At 42.9% G+C, this 24,610-nt stretch overlaps 2 protein-coding genes across 4 annotated transcripts; one reads left to right on the top strand and one right to left on the bottom strand.

Annotated features, from left to right (window-relative positions):
* The first annotated feature begins 1,098 nt into the window (after window positions 1-1,098).
* On the top strand, window positions 1,099-6,278 carry c4h1orf159 (chromosome 4 C1orf159 homolog). The gene is made up of 9 exons (XM_061070161.1): window positions 1,099-1,251; window positions 2,372-2,469; window positions 2,565-2,649; window positions 3,094-3,189; window positions 3,267-3,323; window positions 3,580-3,714; window positions 3,889-3,914; window positions 4,054-4,078; window positions 4,832-6,278. Exons 2-9 carry the CDS (start codon window positions 2,398-2,400, stop codon window positions 4,933-4,935), a joined length of 600 nt encoding a protein of 199 aa, XP_060926144.1. The 5' UTR covers window positions 1,099-1,251; window positions 2,372-2,397; the 3' UTR covers window positions 4,936-6,278.
* Window positions 6,279-14,290: 8,012 nt separating this feature from the next.
* On the bottom strand, window positions 14,291-23,758 carry rereb (arginine-glutamic acid dipeptide (RE) repeats b). Of its 3 annotated transcripts, none has more exons than XM_061069520.1 (17): window positions 23,598-23,758; window positions 22,694-22,742; window positions 21,889-22,013; window positions 21,233-21,332; window positions 21,019-21,117; window positions 20,712-20,792; window positions 20,443-20,596; window positions 20,253-20,339; window positions 19,924-20,117; window positions 19,496-19,657; window positions 19,069-19,170; window positions 17,755-18,899; window positions 16,879-17,083; window positions 16,081-16,786; window positions 15,836-15,973; window positions 15,574-15,747; window positions 14,291-15,323 (listed from the first exon to the last, which is right to left on the bottom strand). In XM_061069520.1, the coding sequence occupies exons 1-16, from the start codon at window positions 23,621-23,623 to the stop codon at window positions 15,575-15,577; spliced, it is 3,546 nt and encodes a 1,181-aa protein (XP_060925503.1). In that variant the 5' UTR covers window positions 23,624-23,758; the 3' UTR covers window positions 14,291-15,323; window position 15,574. The 3 variants fall into 3 exon arrangements, with proteins under 3 accessions (XP_060925503.1, XP_060925501.1, XP_060925502.1); XM_061069518.1 differs by having other exon boundaries at window positions 15,579-15,747; XM_061069519.1 differs by having other exon boundaries at window positions 15,579-15,747; window positions 16,087-16,786.
* Window positions 23,759-24,610: the final 852 nt, after the last annotated feature.

The following is a 24,610-nucleotide window of genomic DNA, read 5'->3' as shown; positions in this document are numbered from 1 at the left end:
GTCGTAATAACGTTAGTGATATAAAGTTGTTATCGTGGAGGAAATTAGTTGTAAATGTGACTCACAGCAGGAAAGACGCAGCGAGAGTTCAAACCTCCCGCCATTCATCCGTCCAGGCTGCGTTCAAGGACCGTCGGAAGAGTCCCAACTGCGATTTCATAGCAGCAAAATAAACGGCGAACAAACACTGACTTCGGTTTTTGTTCTTGCTTAATATGTTTACATTTCTTACGTGCTTCATGCCTTCATAAACACGTATTAATTTAGAGTTCATTACGACATTTCTACCTAGGTTGGAATAATTCCGTTTATCATTATGCTCTTTGAATGCATGACACACCTGTGCAGTGTCTCTGTGTTGAAGAGAAAACGGGAAATTCAGTTTCATCACTTTGTTGAAATGTTGAACTTGTGTTTGATCGTTAGGGATTAAATGTCAGGATTATTCCAGTGTGAGACAACAGAGACGTAATGCACACAGGTGAGTGGTGCACAGACACTATAAATATTATAGTGTAAAAGTTTAAAAGTATTCAAAGTATTGAGACACATTTCTACTGGGTGGACTACATTGACAGAGCGGGCCCAAGTGAACGGTGGTCGAAGAGATCAACCAGGAAATTAAAAAAAACATGCACATAGGAAAAACATGTTGCAAATCAAGAAAATACCTTTATCAATTTAACGACATGTGCGCTGCATAAATGCTTTAATTCCAAAATGAGCTCTTCTGTTTTTAATAATCAATCCTGTATTTTTGATAATGTATGCCAGTGTTTCCCAAAGTGCGTTGGGCCATGGAGGTTGTATAAATGGTTTAAATTTGCAAATTAATAAAAATAAAATGAAGAGATATTAAAGTCTGTCTAATAAATTGTGATTTGGAGATGATTTCTCTGTGAATAGAAGATAGGGCTGCACGCTTATGGCCACAGTGGTCATCATGGTTATTTTGATCAATATGGACCCCCCCTTCATCAAACCCTTCATACATCCGCCCCTGTCAATGACGCATAACAACAACAGCTGGGGGTTTTATTTTGAAAACCGTACCCGGAAGTTTACGGACTAAACGCAAGTGGCAGAGCGAGCTGCAGGATAATCTGTGCGTGTGTCCTGCACCGAAGTGTCCATGACCAACCTGCCATCACACAGCAGAGACTGTCTGTCCACACGGAGCAGGGCTGACGGAGGAGAAGAACCCCGCAGCCAGGAGCACCTCGCCCGGGCCACAGTCTGGTGTTGTGTGTGGTGAGTTAACTTTTTGTGTGTGTCTGCATCCACCACGACGTGCAGGTGCTCGGTGTGTGTCCGTATGCGGTCGGGTGTAGAGAGGGACACACAGATTCTCTCACTTGTCTCCTGGACGCCGACATGGTGGTTTGAGCTCCGGGCTCGGTCACGCTGTAACTTCCTGGTGACAGGTGCTAGCTAGCTAACTGTGCTATCACCTGGCTGACGTTAGCACAAGTCAAAGCTTTTCTCTGACACATGAGCTGTGCTGCTGCCTGACGCATTCGAATCAGGATGGAGCCTTAAAGGACGAATGTGTGAAAGTTAGTTCACTGACCAGTGCTTGTAAAACCACTTAAAAAAAAGACAGTCACCTCCACCTGCTGATGTTTGTGATGAGAAACTAGTAAATCCACATTCAAATAGATTACAGATAAATAGGTCTGGTTATTGTTTTAAAAAATGTAAACACGTTTTTCCATATTTTGTATTTTTAATTGGAGATGTCTCAAATGTCTCATATGTCTGAACTATAGACTGTATATCAAAATGGAGGAAATGACAACTCCCCAAATGAGATCACCTGCTTGCTACCTGCAATAAAGGTCATAAACCCCAGCCTCTCCCATATTAGTGGATGGGCGATGGACCAAACTGAAAAGTCAAGTACATGTTCTAATGGTATCATTTTTTTTCAGTAATTCTGGTTTTAATTTCTTATTTTATGCAATTAAAAACAGGGTTAAACATCGTGATTGACAGCTGAGACTAACTCGCCATTGGTTGAGCCAAAGTCTTAACTGGAAATCGATAGCGTGGCTACATCCCATGATTGCAACTGTAGAGACTGGCTCAAAATGCTAAAATGGCAGCTCTTGTGTCTGGGATATTTATGGATGGTGGAAGGAAGTGGAGACGTGTTAATCATCTTCATATTCATATTAAAGTTAAAACACAGGAAGCAAGAAAATGATGTCATAGGAATAATAATACATTGTGATCTAATAACTATACATACCAATAATATCAGTTAAATTCCAGTCGGAATCTCGATGATTCACCTTTCATGTTGGATTTATGAATAAAAATATGTGTTCTATTATGTGACTAATCAAAGTGATTTATTTATGTCTTCCAGTCTGTTAGGTCCCAAAGGATTCAAAAATGGCTCTGTCATTCCTTTTGGTCTTGGCTGCCACCGTGATCCTTATCAGACCTGAGACGCCTTTAACTAAGGTAAGAAGATCGATGTTACTCAGCCAAAGGGTCAGTGTGTGTTCCTATTCAAGTTGCCCTCATTTGATAATGTGTGAGTGCTGCTCTGTTTACAGGCCTCACATCAGAACTCACTCGAGTGCTGCAGTGACAAACTGAGAGGGAACAACTCGTGTTCCAACGACACTCACTGTGAACCCGGTAATGTGGACGTTTTATACCTCTGTCAAATAGCTCTGAGGGAGGTTGTCAATCAATTATATTATTTTTAACACTTTGAGATTAGTGGGTAGACAAAGGTCCCTCTTGTCATTTTAGCGTCTATAATATATTAATACACTGGTCATTGAAAAACCTCTGATCATAAAGGAGCACATTCCCTTATTTGTTGTTTTGATGATGATGATGATGATGAAGAGCACAGTCTAACACATTGGTTCTCCATGTGTTCAATTGGGTTTAGATCTTGTGATTTTAAAGACCATGACTCAAGGTACATTATTCATGTCATCATCACACTCATCAGACTATTCAGTGATGGGAGGGATTGTAATCCATAACCATTATTAGCAATGACATGTTTTTCTCATTTAACACCAGTAATGTAAGAAATATAAGAATATGTTCTTCTTTTGACTTCTTCAGGCTGCTTCCTGCGTGTCCTTGAGAACAGCAACACTGTTTGTATCATCTGTGACTCCGCCTCCGTGGACCTTGAAAACATAACAGTGTGCAGCTACAGTAAGGACGGCAATTTATCCACTCACTCAAAATCATATCTTACTGTTTTTAATTTACACTTTTCCTGTCCACTCTAGACTACACAATGGATCGGAAGAATCACACAACTGTAACCACTGTCATTCCTAAAATTGGTAAGATATCACGTCTGTAGACATTGCAGATAATAATAATATTTCTTAACCGGTACTTTGTCTGTGAATCTGATTTATTAGAAACAAACATGTGGATTTAGGTTTACAGATCAGTGTATTTTAAAAGATAATATAAAGCTCAGAAAACATGTGGAACAAAATATGTATGATGATAGAATAATGTCTTCAGGAGCTAAAACATACTTGTTGTATTGCTCATCTTCTGTTTCCTGTTTTGTCCTATGTCTCTGAGCAGGAGGGCCAGGTGTGGCAGCGTCTCTTCTCCTGGGAACACTGTTGATCAGCCTGTTCCTTATCTTGTCTGTTGCCTCCTTCTTCTACCTCAAACGCTCCAACCGACTTCCAGGCATCTTTTACCGTCGCAACAAAGGTAAGTGCACAAACCTGAAGTACAACGCTCCACAGATCCTGCTGAGCCAGCATGCGCACTATGTAGTGGGCTATGTTATATTATACAATACAGCATGGATGTGCCTGTAGAACATGGAAACAATGTTATTGCTTTGCCTAAGTCATGTGTAACATTATTTTGTCACATTTACAGCCTTCATTTTCCAACCAAGTGAGACAGTAAGTATATTTTACTGTTTGTTCATAACTAATAACACAGGATTACATTCAGAGATTTGTTTAAAGAATTTGAATTGTCATTATTAATACAAAGAAATCAATTGCCACGAGGTTAACGTTTCTTTTTTCTTTCTTCCAGGCTGTCATGATTCCGTCCTCCTCAGGTGAGATAAGTAGACTGTCTTACTTTGTAAACTACCTCTCTGATCCTGCTAAACAGGTTCTAGTATCGTTTGAGGCTGGTGAGTAATGCATACCAGTCTAAACATTACCAACGACTATTTGGCAATGTCGGTGAGAAGTGTTGCATTTTTGAGGACTGTAGTAACAGGATTATAATTAGAAAACTCGAATTTGGGTCTAAAAGCTGTTCTTAAAGCAGCACTATCGAACTTTTACTGAGCAGCAGCGCCCCCTGCAGCTACAAGTGGTTTTTAATTATGTTGGTCTCTGTGGTTTTCATGTAGAGAAAACTATCAATCTCTGCCTGTGTAATCCCACTCACTGAACTGGAACTGTGGATAATCCTCATGATCCCGGCTTCCTGAACCAGAAGAGATACCAAACAAACACACCAAACTCTGTTCAGAATTCTTCATATTTTAAAAGTTTCCTCACTGAATAACGGAGACAAACTCTGGTTTTTATTGACTTCTAAGTGTTTTTAACGGAACCACAGTTCAGCATTTATCTTGAACTTGCTGGGGCTGATTCAGGTGATTTAAGCTGCGACCTTCAGTCAGTCACACAATTCTCAGAGATCGTACCCACTCGCCAAAGTTACATAGAGCAAGAACAGGGCCTCAGGATAAGGAATGTTTTTAATGTAAAAGCACAAAGTATAATGAAGTTAACTCAAATGTTGCCTCTTCAATTTTTCTCACACTTGATATGTTTTTGTTGCTTTTCTTTTGAAGTGAGAAAACCAAGATACGTCAGAAGGGAGCGTCCCTCTGGGACATCAACAGTGAAAAGTATCACCATACCCACCACGTCCACCACTCAAGTCTATAATGTGTAGGGGGGGGCAGTGTGGGTGCAGGTAGGAGAGAAACCTCAGGAAAGATTTTCTTCTCAAGGGTGTAGAAATACTAGGTGGCCAAATGTAACTGTAACTGCAGGCGGTGCGTCTTACTGACACAGCTTCTCGTTGACTGGATCATATTATATTGATATTTACTAAAACATCCCAGTAATAATAGTTTCTGTATATCTCCGTAAATGTGAAGCATCGCAGTTCAGTTTGTATTTCCCCATCATGCAGCCCTGCTGTGATGAAAAGACTCATCACTCAGGATCACTCCTTGTTTTTCAGTCTAAAAACTTAGATGAAGCAGTATCTGTGGACCCGTCTGTTAAAGTATTAATGGAACATTTAGGGGAGCATGTGTTCCCTGGTCACGCTTTAGAGAAGAGGATTGATACCAGTCTGAGACCTATATGGATAAATATGAGGGTAAAGTCTGTAGCTATTGAGCTCAGCATAAAGACTGGAAACAGCTCGCCAGGCTCTGTCCATCCCCATCACCAGCACCTCCAAATCTCACTAATAAACACGATTAAAACTGCAGAAGTGGAAAAACAACACTTCACAATCTTAGGGGGAGTTATGCTCCAAACTGTTTCTTCTCTGTGATTGGTTGCAAGGGCACTTTCTGTTGTGTGTGGATCAAACAAAGAAGATTGACTGTGTTTAATAAGTGAACTTTAAAGGTGCTGAAGATGAATTGTGCTTTCTTTGGACAGAGCCACACTCTCTGTTTCCAGTCTTTATCTGAATCTAAGCTGCATCTCCTGGCTGCAGGCTGACTTTGCACTGACAGACTTGAGACTGGTATCGTGCCGGTCACCTTGGTTATTGTTTTAAGTGACAGGGTTCATAAATACACTGATCGGCCTGCTTTAGAGGAATCGAGCCAGCAACTAAGTTAAGTAACAATAACGCTAATCTTTTAGAGAAACTGACAGCCCAGTGACATTTATTGGAAGCTTGTTTTTTCTTAGTTTTGTGAGTGTCATATTTATTTGCACTGAATTTTACTGATTAGACCAAGAGAATGAATTGTGTCTGATGATGTAAGAATGCTTCTGGTGGACCGGGACATTGTAGTGAGAGTTGATGTTGCCGCTGTATTGATAATTGCTCAATTGACTTTGTATTTTTATTGTTGTTTTTGAATTAGCTATTTTTGTGATCTCAAGCAAGTTGAATGTATTTTACACGGACAAATCCTGCATAGCAATTACATGGATTATTTACTACGTTCCATTTACTACACACACATATAGTGTGTCATCATTTTAACTACAAACTCCAGTTTTTTTCCATAGGAAGTTTTACCATCCTGCAAAAACGTTTTAAATATAAATTATTAATTAATTATTAAATTCAGGTCATGTGACATCGTGATGCCATGTAGCATCACGATGTCCCTCATTTGCGGTATGCCATTAGGTAGTCTGGCACGCCCCTTAACAAATCCAGGTAAAGTTAGAGCAGAGGCCAACATTGTGCTGGATTAACCAATCACTACAAAGTGTGCCAGCTGGCCAATCAGAGCAGACTGGGCTTTATCGATACCCCCTTAAAGAGACAGGAGCTCAAACTAAGTGTTTCAGACACAGGCTGAACAGAGGAGCTGTGGATCTGAGCATTTAAACCTTTTCAGGTAATAAATCAAATTAAAAGGATGACCCTGAATATGAGCGTAATACGTCTCCTTTAAAATAATATAATCTAAAATAATTTGTCACCAGGTGTGATTGAGATTGTATCATTGTGTGACTGGCAGCATTACTGCTGTATTGTGAAATCTACTTGACTACTATTACCTTTGCCAAACATTCTTTGAAGAAACTGGCTTGTACTGTGTGCCATTACTGTGATTACTGTGCCATGCTAAGCTTTATACGCAGCCGGGAAACATTCAGTCACGACGTGTTGAACAAATGGTTATTTGAATAATATCCAGTGGCCTTTACTGTGCACAATTTGAAACCAAGGCTAGTTATCCAAGTTTTATTTGCTATGTGGTATTTTATTTAATATATTTTTATATATTGCCAACACTGAGGCCATAAAGAATTAATTTCCATTTTCAGTACATGTTGAGCAATCTGAAGTATGCCAGTGAAAAAGCATTTCCTGATTATTCCCCTTTTTGCTTTGCATTTTGTGTTGTTTGATGTTGTAGAGGCAACCATAAGCTGAATACATGTAAATATTGTTTTATACAAATGAGGCATTGTTTTTTTAATAATGTACATATTCTTGTTTCAATGCCATGAAGAATGTACTGCAGAAATAAAGCACCTTTAACTGTTTGCCTCAGTTCAGGTCTATAAGCTGACAGACTTCTGTTTATTTTAAGCAGCACTAATAATCTCTTACCAAATATTGTTCAAAGACAAGTTTGATGAATTGTGTAAGTTCTTTTTCAGGTTCCTGAGTTATACTGTTGATTCTTTTTTAAATGGCTCCATCGATTACTGAGAAGATTGATGGATTACTAACAGATTGGCAAATAAACTAATCGGGATAGAAAATACTTAACTTATCTTGATTGTTAACATAATACATGTAAAGATAATAGATATGTTAATTTTAACTTCAGTTGCATTCATCCAAACTAAAGAAAACAAACAAATACAAGTCTAAATGGTCACATTTTCAGCGCAGGGAGCCGTTTGTGCAAAAACTGATTCCAAAATATTTCTGAATATTTATTTTTCAAGCTTATTTCTTAATTTATTTCTTTCTTATTTAAACCAAAGTCTAAATTTCTTGGTAAGTATATTCTACACAGACTGGCACAGTTTGAGTAGACAACACAATGTCGACAGAGCTCAAATTTACAATATTTTAAGTAAGACATGTACATTTCGAATAAAGTTTGCGAAACTAGTGAAAAGAGTTTTTTGTCCAAGGCTAAAAATAATCCAATTTTAGCTTGAATATTTTGAATTCCATTTGACTTATGACATATATTTTAAATAATGTCCCTCATGACTACAAGTTATGTCAATGCCCTTGTACGTCCTTCACATTTCAGCCTCATGGGGTCAATACTTGATCTCTGAACCTCAGATAAAAGAAAGAGGGCTTGTATTTTTGGTCGGTGAAATGTCACACCTCTGGCAATGCAGGGGAGGACGTCTGCACCAGCAGCTACATGTGACTGGACATACTCCTCTATTTATAACCGCTGAGTGCAAGGCCCCGGTCCGACAGACACAAGGACAGATGCACATGATGTTCCTGCAAGGAGAAAGTTCTGCCTCCTCCAAAGTCGATGTCTCGACCCTGTTCAACAGGTAGGTCCCTATTTACTACAGAAACACATTAACAGTGAGTAACTAAATATGCTACATGTTGGTTGTTTTGACAAAGAAGAAACACAAGACCTTTAATGACATTGGAAAAGAGCGGCTGAACTAATTTGATAACAACACCTTCGTGCTAAAAAAAGAAAGACAAACATCATTAAATTAACAACTTAAAAACACCCTAAAACCTAATATTCATAAATTCTATTTTCTAAATACAAAATATAATATACACTTTAAGAAATAATGTGAGTGATCACTTTCCAATATGATATTTTAATGTTTATATAGTTTTTTTTTAATGACGTCTTCAATTTCACTGTTTACCAAGTGTGTGTGTGGAACTGATACAGTCAGTGGAACGCATTGGCTGAATCTTTCATATCAGGTCGTATGACTTGTTTTTGAAGAGCAGGCCCCTGGAGTATTTTGGTATCTGTTGTGGAACTTGTGGCCAAGGTGCTCTTGCTCTGCTGCTCTCTGAGGTCGTCACTTCCTAAGCTTTCCACCAACTCCTGGCAGCTGATTACATGACGTTAAGCTGCAGACAGACGCCTGAGCCCTTAATGTGACTCCAATGTGTTTATGTAACTCTGATGTGCTCAGCAAGTATTTTCTGTTCCACCCCCACTTATCATTTTCAAACATCTAAGTCTGTAATCAATTACCTTCTTCATATTTTCTCCCCAGATTGAAGAGCACGTGAGGGATCACGATGGATGATTTGGATCACAGCATGCACATTGCCCAGTTCGACTGGACCAGCTTCTACGATGAGAGTGAAGAGTGCGGCCTGCTGCAGCCGTCGCTCGCCTGCCTCGACAACTCCAGCCTCAGTGATGAAGAGGATTCGGAAAACTCTGATTCAGTCCTCAGGGCAGATCAGCAGGAGATACAGCAGAGCCCTGATGTAACCAGGGACGAGAGAGACGCTGCAGGAGGAGAGGAGGAACTGAACGAGAGTGAACAAGTGGCGAGTGGGACACGGGTGGACTCTGAGAGATGCCTTGAAATCCTCAGCACAGAGGAGGTGCATGCAAAGACTGCAGGGGACGACACGAAGGAGACAAATGACAACATTACTCTGCACACTGAACCTTCATATTTTCAGGGTTCAGGAGATTGCAAGGAGCTGAGGAAAGAGGACGGGGATCTGCAAACAGATTTAAAGAATTCAATACGTGAACCTGATCCACTGTTTCTCAAGCAAGTGGATTTAAATGGGAATGATCCACATAGTACAGCTGAGAGTGACACAAGCAGTGTCTCCTCCAGAGCAGAGAAGGAGCGCTGGTTTGTGACCATGAATTACAATCCTGAAAGACGACTGGGGCGTGCCACCTCTGTGAAAAAAAAACGACGACAAAGAAAAGCTTGTAGCAACAATCGCCTGAGCAGCAACATGCAGGAGAAATCTCTTGAAAATGGACCAGAGTTTGACTCAAACAAGGATCAGAGCGCTGATATAAATGGTGACAGCCTTTCAGATGTGTTGCAAATGACTCATCCAGAAACAAATGTGTCAGAAAAACTGGTTATCTCTCATTCCTCTGAAGAAGCTGACAAAAACAACAAGGAAGAAGGCACCTCAGCATCCACGTCACATGACTCATTCACACCCAGACTCCCATCACCAGTAGAGAGTGAGGACTCAGACGGGTTTGACGATGGTGATGATTTCTTCTCCATCCACAGTTATGACTCTGAAGGCTATTTGTCTGCTGCTGAATCAGTGGAGGAATCTGAGCAGCTCCAGCCTGTGGAGTTAATGCGGCTGCAGAGCTCGGTGTCCCTGACGCTGCAGAGTGAGACAGCAAATGATGACAGTGCACAGGACGGACAAATGCAGGCAACTCTCTCCTGCAAGGTAGCAGCTGCTAACTGTGATCATAATGAGTCGAATGATGAGGCCGCACTGACTTTCCCATCTGCCGGCCAGAGAGCAGACCAAATGCCAGATGACGACTCCACATGCGATGTTAGTACACACAGCACGGAGCTCCACACGCTCTCGGACACAACAGGAGTCCTCAATGACAAGATTAATCTTTCAGCATCTGGTAGCTCTTTAGGAGATCAGCTTGGTCCCCTCCCTATCCCTGATCTGACTGTAACACCGTGCCCTGTGGCCGACTGCCCTGAATCCTACGCCGTGGCTGCAGGCCACACCAAGCCCGTGTACGCCATGTGTGCCTTCTGGGACGAAATGGAAAAACTGACGATAAATGACATTTTGCAGCTCAGGATGGGCAGAAGCTCGCCTCCCACTGACACACAAGAAACACTGACAGCAAACGCTGACGAGTCTCTGACCAGTCACAGCTCTCTGGGTGACTGTGGCCTCATGGAGCTGTCGGACACGGCTGATTCAGACTATTTCACACAGCCTGACGAGTCCAAGCCGGGTCGCTCCAGCTGCGAGTTCTCCACCTCCGACTTTGAAGAGGAGTACTTGCAGTTTATTGGCGCCAGTAGGAACCCCAGTCCTGATCCTCAGAGCAAAACCCACGAGAGGACGAGTGACTCTCCTCTGTTATCACATGAGGAAGAGGAGTCCAATCGCTCTGAGGGAAAGGAGACGCCCGTCCCTTTGGAGAACTTTGCAGGACAGTTTTTTGAGGATCAGGAGTCATGTTCTTTGAGCAAACTGCTGTGGCCGAGACAAATAACAAAAAGTAAAAGCATGCACAACGTACAAGCTCTCAACAAAGAGGATTTGACTGTTCCCTTTGGAGATGATGAGAGCAGTCTGTTTCTCAGCGGGTGTCAGTCTCTGGAGATCAGTGGTGACCTGGGAACACTACTGCCGACCTCTTTTCCCGACACAGATCCTCAAATATCCTTCCCAGAAATGTTTCAATACTTTTTCACAGAGTATAAAGTAAAGAGTGACTCCTGGTCCGTCACTGTCTACAATCCTGAGGGCACCTCAGTGTCTCCTCTGTTTGACTACACCCTTTGCTCGATGAGGGACGATGTCTCTTCCCTCCAGCGCAGCGAGGACAAACCCATCCCTATCTTCTCCTGTTGTTCTCCAACCGTCAGAGAACTCACATTCCCAAAATCGGACCATGTTTTCTTGAGTGCAGACTGCGAGGCTGAGGAGGAGGTGGGCAATTTCTCTCCAATCAGAGTCATGTCTCACTCTTACCTCCGGGCCAATCAGTGTAGGGCGTCTGCAGCGGCCGCAGCTCGCTCTCACAGCTGGAGGAGTTTGCTGTCCATGAGGAAGATTCACTTCAATGACAAAGGAAGCAGGTGGTGCGGGGGTTCTGGTGCCTGGGTGTTTCCAGTGGAGGCTGAGAAGATGGAGGGCAATGATCCACCAGTCACTGGGTTGACTGAGGGGAAAGTCTCCTTGACGCCTTCTCAGATGGTCAGAGAGCAAACAGAGCTGCAGAGCATTCTGGGAAGTCTTCAGACAACAAGTAAGCCAGAGCTCGGTTACACTCGGTCCTGCACGTAAAGAAAATAAGGAAAAAAGGAAACATACATTCACACCTAAACTAGGATAAAACTAAATCTACTGCTTTTCCTCTCTTACAGGACGAGAGGGCATCTTCTCCACACTGAAGCAGTCTGATATGTGTTTGGTCTGCATTGCCTTTGCCTCCTGGGTGCTGACCTCTTCTGACCCAGAGGCTGCTGATGCCTGGAAAGCAGGTAGGAAACCTCCTGTACTGATATTCTGCTGTGAGAGTAATTATTCAGCAAATATGGCAGAAACTAGGATTACCACCCTGGAGGGTAACGCCTCAGTTTCCCTCCAGGTTTATATGGAGTCACTTTGACCTTTGACCTTGTTAGCTGTTTCAAATTGAATGAAGTCCTTCCCTAAACGCGGATTTGAAATATGATGTTCAAAAAGTCACAAACATGTTAAGTGAGGTCACCGTGGTCTTGACCTTTGACCTCCTAAATCAAATCAGTTAATCCTTAAGTGTTAAGTTTTTCGAAAGAATAGGATGGATGGACAACCCGAAAACAGAACGCCTCGGGTCACCGTCTATCATCCAGCAGGAGGCATAATGAAATATGAAAGGCCTTGAAAACATATTTTCACACTTCCGTATAACTTGATGATTGATACTCTGTCTTAAATCCTGTTCAGCTCTGCTGGCGAACGTGAGCGCGCTCTCAGCCATCCAGTATCTGCGGCACTATGTGAAGAAGAAGAGAACTCACTGAGACCGTCCCTGATACATAATGTACACAACAAGTCAATAAGTCATTTCCACGCACTTTTCACCTGGGTCCATCTATTTAAACTTAATGCACTGTATATCTACTTATCTGCTAAATATCTACTGTTATAGTGTATGCATTGGTTGCATTGGAGGTCAAATACAGAATGTTCTAGTTAGTGAGCAGATTTGAAATGTTTCAGCCTCAAACCAGTTGGACAGATGATACACTGATGTGCAATATTTATAAAATGAAGATAAAGATTAGAAACATGAAATATGAAGGCTAAAATAATAAAAAAGATATATGTAATTAGTATAAAGTATAAAAACATTAACTTGTCAAATTTGTTGGCAGACTGAAGATTTTTATTTTCCATAGGAAAGAATGAGTATGAGGATGAAGTGCTAAAGGTAGGGTAAGGAGCACATGGTTGCTTTCTGTGTTTCTGTGGGATTTGATAAGCACTGTTCTTTAAGAGTTAAAAACATTTCAGCTGCATTTGGAGCTTCAAGTTATCAGCTCTGGACAAACTGACGTCGATTTAAGGACCATAATGTCAGCACAGGAGCTCATTTGTTTTTAACGTGTAACAATGTTGTGCCTCAATCATGGATCTATGTTAAACAGCTGCAGTCAGGCTAAGATGTAACAGCAGCTTGTAGGTTTTTGATGAACTGCTGCAGGTGTGTGTGCGCTGTCTTTGAAGAAAATGAAAATGTGGATAAAATCCTGAAGGAAAGTTCTGGTGCAGATGTTGATCTGGTTCTAAGAAAAGATGAAGAAGGTGATGATTGGAGCTGTGTAACAGTTCGGCGGGATTTATCATGTTTAGGCTGTTAAATTTGAATGATGAAAAGTAGCACTGTACTATATTAAGTAAATAAGAAAATTAAAAGGTAATTCTCTGCAGATTTTATTCTTCCCTTGCTTAGATTAATCTCAGGACTCATGTTGGAACAAATTTCAAGCTGAACTATTTTCTCGGTGGCTAATTATCTCATTAATGGCCTAAAAACTTATTTTGTGTGAAGAATTACATAGAAAACAGATGTTGTTTGAATAAAGAATATCTTATCAAACACAAATTGACAGGTTTTTGATGTAACAAGATTTAATGCAATAAAACTATATGAATATAAAACTCTTCTCCTCTCTGTCCAAGTTAATGGGTGAAAGAAAAGCAGGAGAATGAAAAGCAGAAGGTACAAAGCTTTTTTCAGAGGACGTTTGTTTCTCCACACACAAGAACTCCACATACAAAAAGAATAAGGGGTCACTGCAGAAATATTTATTGAAATAAATATGCAATTGATACACTTTCATATTATATGACATAAATATTGGATTTGGAGGCAGTTCTTTTTAAAATACCATAACAATTTCAAAGATTGAGTTTCTCCAATTTTCCTCAAAATGAAGTTAACACACTGTTCTAATAGAATGTTTGGTCTGTAGTGACAGATCATGGTCCAATTAATAATTAGCTCACATTATAACACTATATACTGTTTTTAGCTTATAATTTACTGCTATCGTGCTGAATCATGTTGGAACAAATTTCAAGCTGAACTATTTTCTCGGTGGCTAATTATCTCATTAATGGCCTAAAAACTGATTTTGTGTGAAAAATTACATAGAAAACAGATGTTGTTTGAATAAAGAATATCTTATCAAACACAAATTGACAGGTTTTTGATGTAACAAGATTTAATGCAATAAAACTATATGAATATAAAACTCTTCTCCTCTCTGTCCAAGTTAATGGGTGAAAGAAAAGCAGGAGAATGAAAAGCAGAAGGTACAAAGCTTTTTTCAGAGGACGTTTGTTTCTCCACACACAAGAACTCCACATACAAAAAGAATAAGGTGTCACTGCAGAAATATTTATTGAAATAAATATGCAATTGATACACTTTCATATTATATGACATAAATATTGGATTTGGAGGCAGTTCTTTTTAAAATACCATAACAATTTCAAAGATTGAGTTTCTCCAATTTTCCTCAAAATGAAGTTAACACACTGTTCTAATAGAATGTTTGGTCTGTAGTGACAGATCATGGTCCAATTAATAATTAGCTCACATTATAACACTATATACTGTTTTTAGCTTATAATTTACTGCTATCGTGCTGAATCAGGGGGTCGAGTGTTCGCGTCTACTGCTATATTAATAGTACTCGTTCATATAGAATATTGTGGACGTGTGATATTTACAATCTCAAAAATGAGCGGATAAAAGCTTCGGTTATACTGTGAAAAGATATCTCGATATATAAAACTTTAGGATTTAGACAAATATTTAGCAGATTTAAGAGTAAAACCAACCTCTACTATACTTTCAGAGTCTAAACACCACAATGCAACTTGCTACTCTAGTTTGGTGAAAACTGAAGACTGAGTCATGCTAGGTCATTCAAACACAGACTTAAATGTCATTCTGTACAAGGAAATCACATAAAAATCATCATAGGTACAGTATATTTAAACACCAAAGTCAGCCTGTTTTCATATCCTTTATAAGAGTTGTGTTTAGCAAATTCATATAACTGCATATCAAACAGTTTAACAGTTAGTTAGAGAAAACCTGTGACTAAATCTCCCAGCACTGAGTGAGACTGTTCAGTATTTTGATAATAAAACTAGTATAAATTCTTAAGTGATATGAAAATCTCAGACGGACTTTGACAGTCCCATTAAGTGCTGAAGGAGGAATGCACATAAAAGGTCCACAACGTATTTCTCTAAAATATATTAAAACAGAATAAGTTGACACACAAATATTCTCTTACAGCCTCGAAGGTACACAGTATTCTACTGGGTTATACGTGTAGGGTTCAGGGCATGCACCACCTGACACTCACGATGGCTTGTCACCTTCTTTCTTCAGGCGGCTTTGGGAAAAGAGAAACAAAAAAGGTAATTAGACGTGTTGTGTAGTTGGTTGTTGTATTGTTTACAAGATTACAATTAAGCAATGTCGACGATAATGTTAGTTAATTTGACTCCAACCACAGAATAACCAAAAAACAGTTTCTACAATACCAATGTAAAACTTGTTATCTTTATGCATTTAAAGATGGGTACTATCAATAAGAAACCAAAAGAAACTTTGCGGATAAAGAAAGCCCAATACTCAAATACCTCACCTGTAGTAATCCTCCTGACTTGGTAGAGGGCCTCCATGGAGGTGATGCCCATGCAGCCACTGCTGCTCCATAGCCATCCTCTGCAGCTCTGCAGACTGAGCATGCATGGCTTGGAGCTGGTGAGCCGCAGACATCTGAGGAATCTGGCCCTGCAGCTCTCGAGGATATGCTGCTCCCCAGGAAGAAAATCCACAAATTAGAAAAATCTGGACTCTTTTGAGCCTCAAATTGCAGGCTGCGAGTATGAGATTACAAACCAAACAACGGGTGGCGCAGCATCTCGTGATCATGAGGCAGGTCGCTGAGAAGAGGGTTGGGCATGTGGCCACCAGGGAAGGGGAATCGGGCAAAACGTGGTCCTGTTGCTATAGGGTCCAGAGGATGAGGACTTGAACCTGGGTGAAGATATAAGACATATAGTAAGTACAGGTCAAATTCCCACCACCATATGAATTGCTGCTTATTAATTCATATCTGAGGATCAATAAAATGTTTCATCCACCTTCACCTTGGCCGAGAGGGTCCTGTTGGTGCAGGTGCAGGTGTGAGTGAATGTGAGAGTGCTGGTGATGATGCGGCGTGGCATTGAGCATCTGCAGCCTGGCAGCGGGGTCGGCCACGGACGCCATCCTCTCCGCGTGAAGCCGCTCTGCAGTGAGTCGCTCCGCGTACGACAGCTCTTGGCGCATATGAGGTCCTACTAGTGCCATCCTCTCCCGCTCTAGATGGTTCATGCCGGGATGGAAGGCTGCAAAGTGGTGGGGAGGCCCGGGCATGTGGGGCAGACCCAGGGCTCCGTGTCTGGCAAAATGCTCCATGGGGTTAGCAGAGGGATGCATGGTTTCCATGTCTTGGGGCTTGACCTCGTAGCCGGGCTTCATCCTCTCGCGGAGCTCTCTCTCTCGGAGGTTCCTCAGCTCGCGCTCTCTCATGCTGGGTTCAGCGCTGTACAGGCCGGGCATGTGGTAGGCCAGCAGGGGGTCGCCGGGGCTCAGTGACACGTAGAATGGGTGGTTGCGGTTGGAGGGGGACATGACGTGTGGTCGGGCGTATTCACTCAGGGTGCGCAGTGCAGGCGTATCAGGGCCGATATATGGCGGCACAGCAGCGACGGTGGTGGGCTGCTGCTGCTCGTAGGAGGAGCGTCCGTGGCCCTGAGTCATCTGGGACTCGCTCATACGACTGTCATGGGAGGAGCTGCTGGCTCTCTGTAGACAGAAGACCGTGTGTGAGGTGATTTTTATGACAAAGAAGATACTTCAATAAAGACAAACTTGAAATAAAGGAATGTTGCACTCACAGCGTTTCGGTCAGCCTCTCTTTCTCTCTCTCGCTCTCTCTCCTTCTCTCTTTCACGCTCTTGCCGAGCCCCGAGTTCCGCCTCTCTCCTCGACTTCTCCACGGCCTCCTCCCGCTTCTTGGCCAATTTGGAGGACGAAAGTGGGGTGAAGAAGAAGTCGGTTCGAGCACAGGAGTTGTAACCACGGTCCAAGTGTTTGATGAACCTGAAAGAAATAAGTAGTTATGAGCATAACTCACAAACTTCACCCACAATATCAACACGAAGGTGGAGGAGCCTTCACAATAAATGTGAAACATGTGAAGATGTTGTTTGTAAGAAGATGTTATTTCATGTTTACTTGTCTCTTTACTTTTACATTTTGACAAATATGAAGCCACTTAAACCTTCAAATAATTTTCTCTGCGTTAAAACAAAATCAATTTGGCAAGAGCAACCAATCAGGTTTTTAACAAGTCCATAGTTTGACCAAGTTCAAAGTTCTGTTAAATAGGCAAAGCTCAAATTATTTCCCAAAGCTGCAGCTGAAACTAGTCACAGAGCATTAAGAGCTCAAGTGACTCCTCAGTTATGGTCACAGGTCGTCATTTAATTATTAAGCTGATTAGTTGTAGTTCATTTCTACTAATAAGTGGCTTAGATAACCAGCTTGAGTGATTTGTTTTAATAATGTATGGTTGTCAGGCCACTTGTGGTACTGTATCATGAATAAGATGTTTTCATAACTAATATGAGTTGTGTAATTTTCTTTTAAGCTTAACAAATTTTAAGAATTTCTTTCTTTTTTCAAATAAAGGCAAACAAGGCAATGAGGCATTGCTTGTTTTCATAGCATACTCAAGACCTATCGTGTTAAGGGGAGATGTGTGGTCGTACCGTGCAGACTGGCTGGCGTGGCTGGCCACGTTGATGACGGTGGGCTCGGGCGAGGGGCTCCGGGGTGGAGACGGTGGACTCTCGGCCTCCTCAATCTCATCCAGTGGCTCTTCCTTAATGTGAAGGATTGGCGCCACAGCTGTGCTGCTCGGCGAGGGTCTCTGAGGGAGAGGCATGAAGGATGGCTGGAGGCTTGGGACGGGCCCGATAGCTGAAGTTGTTACGGCGTTGAGAGGGTGAGAGGCCGCGGCAGGGGGGTGAGAGGGAGTCGTGGTTTTTCCAGGGTGGGTCTGCACCTGAGAGATTACTGCAAGATGGGCAGGAAGTGACTGTAATGGCATAGCCTGCGGCATGAGCTGAAGAGGGGGAGGTGGAGCACCTGGAGGATGCTGGTTGGGTAGAGAATTGAGGGGTTTTAGAGCAGGCGGAGGGGGAAGATTAGAGGGCATCTGGGGGAAAGGTGTAGCAGACTGATGTGGCTGCTGTTTGTGTGACGGCGGAATGGGGGTGGTGGGAGGAGGCTTGATCTGTGTCCCGGACAGAGGAGGCTGAGAGTGCTGCGACTCCCTAAAGAAGGGTGGGGGTCGCTGGGGGGGCTGAGGTGACAGGCCATGTGACTGCAGAGGCTGCACAGAGTTGAGAGCAGGTGGGACCTGAAAGGCTGGATAGAGAGGAGAGTCCTGACCCAGAGCCGACGGGAGAGGAGGCGGACCGGGGAGAGGCTGAGGGACGGGGAGTGGTCGGCTGCTTGGAGCCCCTGAGGCCGGTGACTGTCCGGCTGCTGGCTGAGGAGCATCTGGAGATGGAGGAGGGGAGCTCGGAGCAGGATCAGAAGAGGAGGTGCTCTGCGGCGGCTGAGCAGTGGTGATGGGACCCTGAGAGGAGGGGTGGGCCTGTGGGACTGGTGTGTCAGCTAACACAGCAGCAGCGGCAGCAGGCTCTGATGGGACGCCGCTCGGCTGGGCAGACGAGTCCGAGTCGCTCTCGTTGCCCTGCTGGGGGCTGGGGATGCTGGGAGAGGAGCTGCGGTTGTCCTGATCGATATCTTTGGTGTCACTGCTGCCATCGTCCTGAGCGCTGCGGCTTTCTGACGAGCTTTCCTCCTCCACCTCGGCCTCTCCCTCTGACCGGGAGCCCTGTGGATCCTGAAGGAACAAACCAACCAATCAAGATCATGTTGTGACCACTAACAAGTATGCTATTATTTCATAGAAATAGTTCACAAAATAGGAAGTTTAGGGCACAGCTTTAAAGACATTTTTAGCCAAACAACATCTGACACAATAAGATGTAAGAAGTTTTCCCTCCTCTCACCTGTGTCTTCTGCCTTTTAGGTGTCACTTTCTCAGGCTCCTGAGCAGGAGACTCTCGCACACGTTTTGCTGTCTTTGGTGACGTTACCTCCTCTTTTATTTTCTGTGGATACAGCATGATAGTTATACAGCTGAATGAATTAATGACGGAAGACCATGATGATGACTGACACAAAAAGGTCAGCGAGAGATTGTGAACTTGTATCTATGTCTGGTAACCTATATCAACATGTGTAATTTCACTTACATGTAAGACTGGGACAAAAAAAATGTCATCAGCTACTGGTGAATTCATTAAGAATTCCTTAGAAGCTATTGCTCAATACACAATATAAAAAAAGAAAATTTGTACTTGCTTTATATGAACACTTAATGAAAGATAATGAAACCCAGGCACATGTGTGTTACTGTGTAGGTTTGTTGTTTACCTTGTTTGTCCTCCTAGTGGATTCATTCTTGTTGTCTGTGGAAGAGGATCTCAGGGCGATGGGAGTCGCTCCGCTGGGGGACGGCTGGTTACTGGATTGCTGATCCTCACTGGTGGGGGAGCCTGTGAGCCTCCTGTGGCCACTTCTCAAAGACGACAGTTGCTATATAAAAAAAAAAAAGAGAGTTGGTATAATAAAAAAATACAATAAAATCTACTGTTGTCAAGAAAATATACTTCCCATAATTTAAAACCTATATATCTTCTGTTCTACAACATTTTAAAATCGGATTCTTTTGTATATTATAATGATGTGATGATGACAATGATTTGTTGAGTACAAAATGGCAGACAAACAAAAATTTACTTGTAAATCAATTACTAGCAATAACAATAATAGTATGACTAATCTGCCAGCCTGGGGCTTACAGGTGCTCTGCTTCTCCGAGTCCTCATGCCATGCTTGCTGTGCTCCTCTTCCTCCTTGACAGGTTTGAACATGAATGCATCGCCTGCAGATTTCGGTGCTGGAGGCAGACATCCGTGCTTGTTTTCGTGTGAACGACAAGTCGTGCACACCAGAGGGTTATTATCTTTTCCCCCTTGGTGCCAATCTTTAGAACCTGTTGGAGAAAAGTGGATTTAGGTGCAAGTTTCACAAACTGTCGAGGGGGATTTCACTGTCAAACACTAGTATTACATCATTTATATAGCACACACCCCAATCTGATGAATCACAAACACAAACTTGTACTCACTTGTTGCACCACAGTGGCTGCAGGTCTTAATGTCCTGTTCACTGTCTTCACTATCAAGATCGTCCTCGCTGGCGGAACTCACATCCACTGCAGAGGAAGAGATCAACTTGGTTTCCAATGCATCTCCTGATCACACACATGTCTTCAATAAGCTGCAACATAGTTCCTTCAAACTTTAAGAAGTGCTCACCTGAATAATTTCGAGACTGGGTGTTGACCGAAGCTGCGGCAGAGCGAGTCTTTGCCTTGCGGGAGGACGGCTGCCGACGCTGCTGTCGATAAGCTCTTGTTCCTGCAGCCTCGGGAGTTTTCTTCCAGTGGTAATAGAAAGTGATCAGCTCTCCCTGATGAATAACAACCACAGACTTTTAGGAATAATAGGATTTATGCTTATGATCAAGAGTAAGGTGACCGTGAATCACCGCTGGTCTGTTTGCACAAGCTCAGTGTTTTACTTACAGTCTTTTTGCTGGGTAGGAAGTCTTTCCTGATGCGGAAGAAATTCTTTCCATACTGTCTCAGGCCTTTAATGAAATGTTTCTGTAGAGAGAGACGGGAGGGAGAGGTGTGGGTATGAATAAATGATATAACGCTGCAAATCCCCCCAAAAAAAACTCCAGTACAGATAACATCCAATGAAAGGTGAGTTTAAAATACACAACACAGATTCCCGCCTATTCGATCTTCCTGCACAAACTTTGTTTAGGACAAACAAACTATCAGCATTGACCTTCAGGGCTGTGTTACAAGCAAAAAGGCGTCTCACCACATCATCCTCCGACCAGCACTTCTCTATGAGCCTTGGCAGAGGCTTCTTCACCAGACGCTGGAGAGCCTTTGCAGCATCGTAGTGACTTGCATGGAGCTAGAATTGAGAGAAACAAATTTTGTTTTTATTAATTTGCACGATCATATCAACCTGTTGTTGTAGGAGCTGAAAGGAAAATTAGGAATATAATTCAACCCAATTGAATTCTCACCATGTTGAGAGCGTTGAGTGTGGTGTCATCGCGGGAGGCTGCTAAACATCCATCCTCTGTGGATCCACCGTCACACATCCCTGCAAACGCTGCCATGCTCCTAGAGAAGTAAACAAAACACACTTCTGATTTTTACATTTTCCTGACTCTAATACCAGGCAGAGATTGTGAAATGGCTAATAACACGTCGTGGTCTCTCCTGCAGAGAACTACTTGTCAGAGCCATGTTTATATTAATCCCTTGCCCCAGTTAGAAACAGGTTTGTCCCTAAAGTGGCGGTTACGCAATCAGGTCAACATAGAAACACATGTTATATGACATTGTGTTTATATGACTTTAAAGGGACTGTGGCTGAGACAGGAGCTAAACCACACAGACATTCACGTGGTCACACCAAAGCTGGTATTGCTTTGCATGTACTTCCCCATTTGGAACATGGTTTCTGACAAGCGTGTCAAAAGGCGACTCTATAATCCTGCCTGCTGGGGCTGTTTAGTCTTGCCATAACAAAAGTACTAGTGTAGCATGCAGTCTTTGTTAATAGCATCAAGATATTTCTTTACATTTAGAGCAGTGCAATAAAAAAAAGCAGTTGTATAACATCATAACAAGGACGATAATTTAGTGCCAGTCACTTCAAAGCCTGAACGCTGACCTGGCAGCTCGGAGGTACATGAGGAGGTCACAGTCGTTGACCCCTGGCGTCCACATGAGCTCCTCGCCGTCCGTCGGAGTCGGCAGACCCGGAGCGGGCCGCGGCTGCAGCTCTGGAAGCTTGGCCTGAGAGAGAGAGAGAGGACACGGGAGCTCGTAAACATTTACACTCGCTCAGTGGAACGCAACTGTGCTCGCCGTTTACATTTACTGCGAGTTTAACAAGGTGCAGTTAGGCTGCAGAAGTCCCAGTGCTTATCTCACAAAACCTAAACTGCATCCAGCTTAGAGTCTACAAAACTACAGTTTGCATTTTGACTCAATCTTCTGACATTTTGTGCACAAAACAAATAATTGTTTATTTAAGGAAACGATCTGCTGATGAACCGATAATGAAAATAACTGATATTTGCAGAACTACATTGAACAGACAGGTCAACAGTTGGTTAACGTGTCTCTTCATGGAATTTAACAACAAGTTTAGATGTATGAATAGGACTAAGCGATATGATCAATATTATATAAAAATGTTCATGTCAGTCAAGGTAGATAATTATCATGATAAATGTCCCAATTATATTTCTTTTAAGTTTAAAGACGGATTTTCATTGTGATTGTTTGTTTATCGACATATAAGACTTTTGTGACATTGCTATAATAATAATGATAATGGTTTACTTCTTTTTTTTAATACAGAAATTTGTAAAGTATTCCAATAACAGTTCAAATATGAGGTGAATATCTCAGCTCTCACAGAGATTCAGAAATCAGAGACACTCTATATTCCTGCTGGTTCCTGAGTTTACCTGATGACTGGAACCCACTCTTATCTCGCCCTGTGTGCTGTTCAGGCTCCTGCAACACAAACAAATAGGAATCATTTAACCTCTGTGTGCTTTGACATCATGCATCTGCACCAGTGTTCCCAGTGTTCCCAGTGCAGACAGAGCAGAGCCAGGGCTGTTCCCACTCCCTGTCACTAACAGGGTAATTATCGCTGTCCGGTCTGTGGAGAATCGATACGTGTTGTGGGAGCAGCCACCTCACAAACCACATCCCGCCCCCTGCTCGCCCCTGGGCCAATCCCAGCTCGGACCCGCGACGTTTCCTTATATTACACCAAGGAAATCCGACACTGTCAATCAATCATACATGAGCTGCAAATGTCCACGGTCTCCATTACGCGAGCAGCGGCGTGAGCTCCTCCGGGGACCTGGCGTGTTGACAGCTGCTGTGTGACGGTGACACAACCCGGAGCTGGAGACGTGCAATCGATAACACGCAGCGGTGCTAGCGTGCACACAACACGTCGCTGACACACACACACACACACACACACAAGAGCAACAATCACAGACGAGTACATGGTATTTAACGACCATCTGCTGCACGGGCGCGGGGCAAAGCTGCAGATTCACGCAGAAACCCACCGTAAACCAGTGTTAGCTTAGCTTAGATGCTAACCACACATTACAACGTTATTTTGGCTAGCTCGTTATTTGGCTAGCTCGTTATTTGGCTAGCTCGTTATTTGGCTAGCTCGTTAGCCGGGACTCGAACTTCGTGACCGCTGACACTCGGCTCCTCACGCACACACATTCCTCAGAGTAACGCTGCTAAAACACAGCAACACAATCACGGTTCACATCCACAAGCAGCCGACGGGTGTTTGTGTGTGTGTGCGAGCAGGCGGTGAGTAGGAGACTTTACCTCCGCGGGCTGAACAGGTCGTCCATGGCGGTGCTGGTCGGTCGGACCGGGGCTTGTTGACACTACGCGGCGCAGCGGGCGACACACACACACACACAAACGGTGCGAAGCCCCGATTACATGGCTATTCAAAATGGAGGCGGCGGCGGCGTAGTGGAGGGAGTCGGTGTTGGGTTTTTTTTTTTTTTTTTTTTTCCTCCTCTTCCAGAGCGATGACCTCAGCAGCCACAGCTCGAGCCTTCAGAGGGGGGGGGGGGGGGGGGTCCGGGTGCAACTGAGCATGTGCCAGGGGGTCGGAGGCTCCGGGGTGGAGGGGGGGGGTGCCGGTGAGGCCGAGGCTGACTCCCCAGCTGAGGGGCTCCGGATCCCGGCTCAGAGGTGGAGGAGGCTCCCCTCACCGCTGCTGGAGCTCAGCCTCCATGAAGCCGACATCACTGTGTGTTTGTGGGTCTGTGCTTCATCAACAGCGTCATTATGTAAGACATGACACCCCCCCCGTGTCTGTGGCCAGGGCGGTGCAGGAAATAACACGTCCAGTGAGGAAACGAGCATCTACGAGATCACACTGGATTCGCAGCCAGTTGCTGTGATTTATCAGAAACAACGAGGAGCTCAACGAGGCAATAATCATCATTTAAAATGAATAATATATGCAACTGAAGCCTTATTACAATAATAATATAATGGATGCTGTGATTTATCAGACAAAACAAGGAGCTTAACATAGTAATAAATAATACAGAATATCTCAGAAGCAAATCGTCAGAATTAACAGATCTCAAGATAGATAAACATGGTGTAACTAAATGCTTACATTATTATTACAACTTATATTACTAATAAGGTTTACATTATCTGAAAAGCAAAAAGTCGATATTAACAGATATTAAAGGAAGGCGTTTAACAATAATAATACAATTATGGATGCTGTGATTTAGCAGACACAAGGAGCTTAACATTATAAACTAAATGATGTTGACAATATTTCAATAAATATGGGGCTGCAACTAAAA

This window comes from Limanda limanda, chromosome 4, assembly GCF_963576545.1.
Source record: "Limanda limanda chromosome 4, fLimLim1.1, whole genome shotgun sequence".
Taxonomy (NCBI): Eukaryota; Metazoa; Chordata; class Actinopteri; order Pleuronectiformes; family Pleuronectidae; genus Limanda; species Limanda limanda.
Note: the sequence above shows the minus strand (reverse complement) of the source record. Positions and strands in the feature narration are given on the sequence as shown.

Excerpts from the sequence above, each read along its gene's own strand:
- c4h1orf159 (XM_061070161.1), top strand. The coding sequence starts at position 2,398 with ATGGCTCTGTCATTCCTTTTGGTCTTGGCTGCCACCGTGATCCTTATC. Across the intron at positions 3,715-3,888 it reads CTTTTACCGTCGCAACAAAG|CCTTCATTTTCCAACCAAGT; the intron begins GTAAGTGCACAA and ends TCACATTTACAG. Across the intron at positions 4,079-4,831 it reads CATGATTCCGTCCTCCTCAG|TGAGAAAACCAAGATACGTC; the intron begins GTGAGATAAGTA and ends TTTCTTTTGAAG.
- rereb (XM_061069518.1), bottom strand. The coding sequence starts at position 23,623 with ATGGACGACCTGTTCAGCCCGCGGAG. Across the intron at positions 20,597-20,711 it reads TCCTACCCAGCAAAAAGACT|GGAGAGCTGATCACTTTCTA; the intron begins GTAAGTAAAACA and ends GTTATTCATCAG. Across the intron at positions 18,900-19,068 it reads CTAAAAGGCAGAAGACACAG|GATCCACAGGGCTCCCGGTC; the intron begins GTGAGAGGAGGG and ends TTGTTCCTTCAG.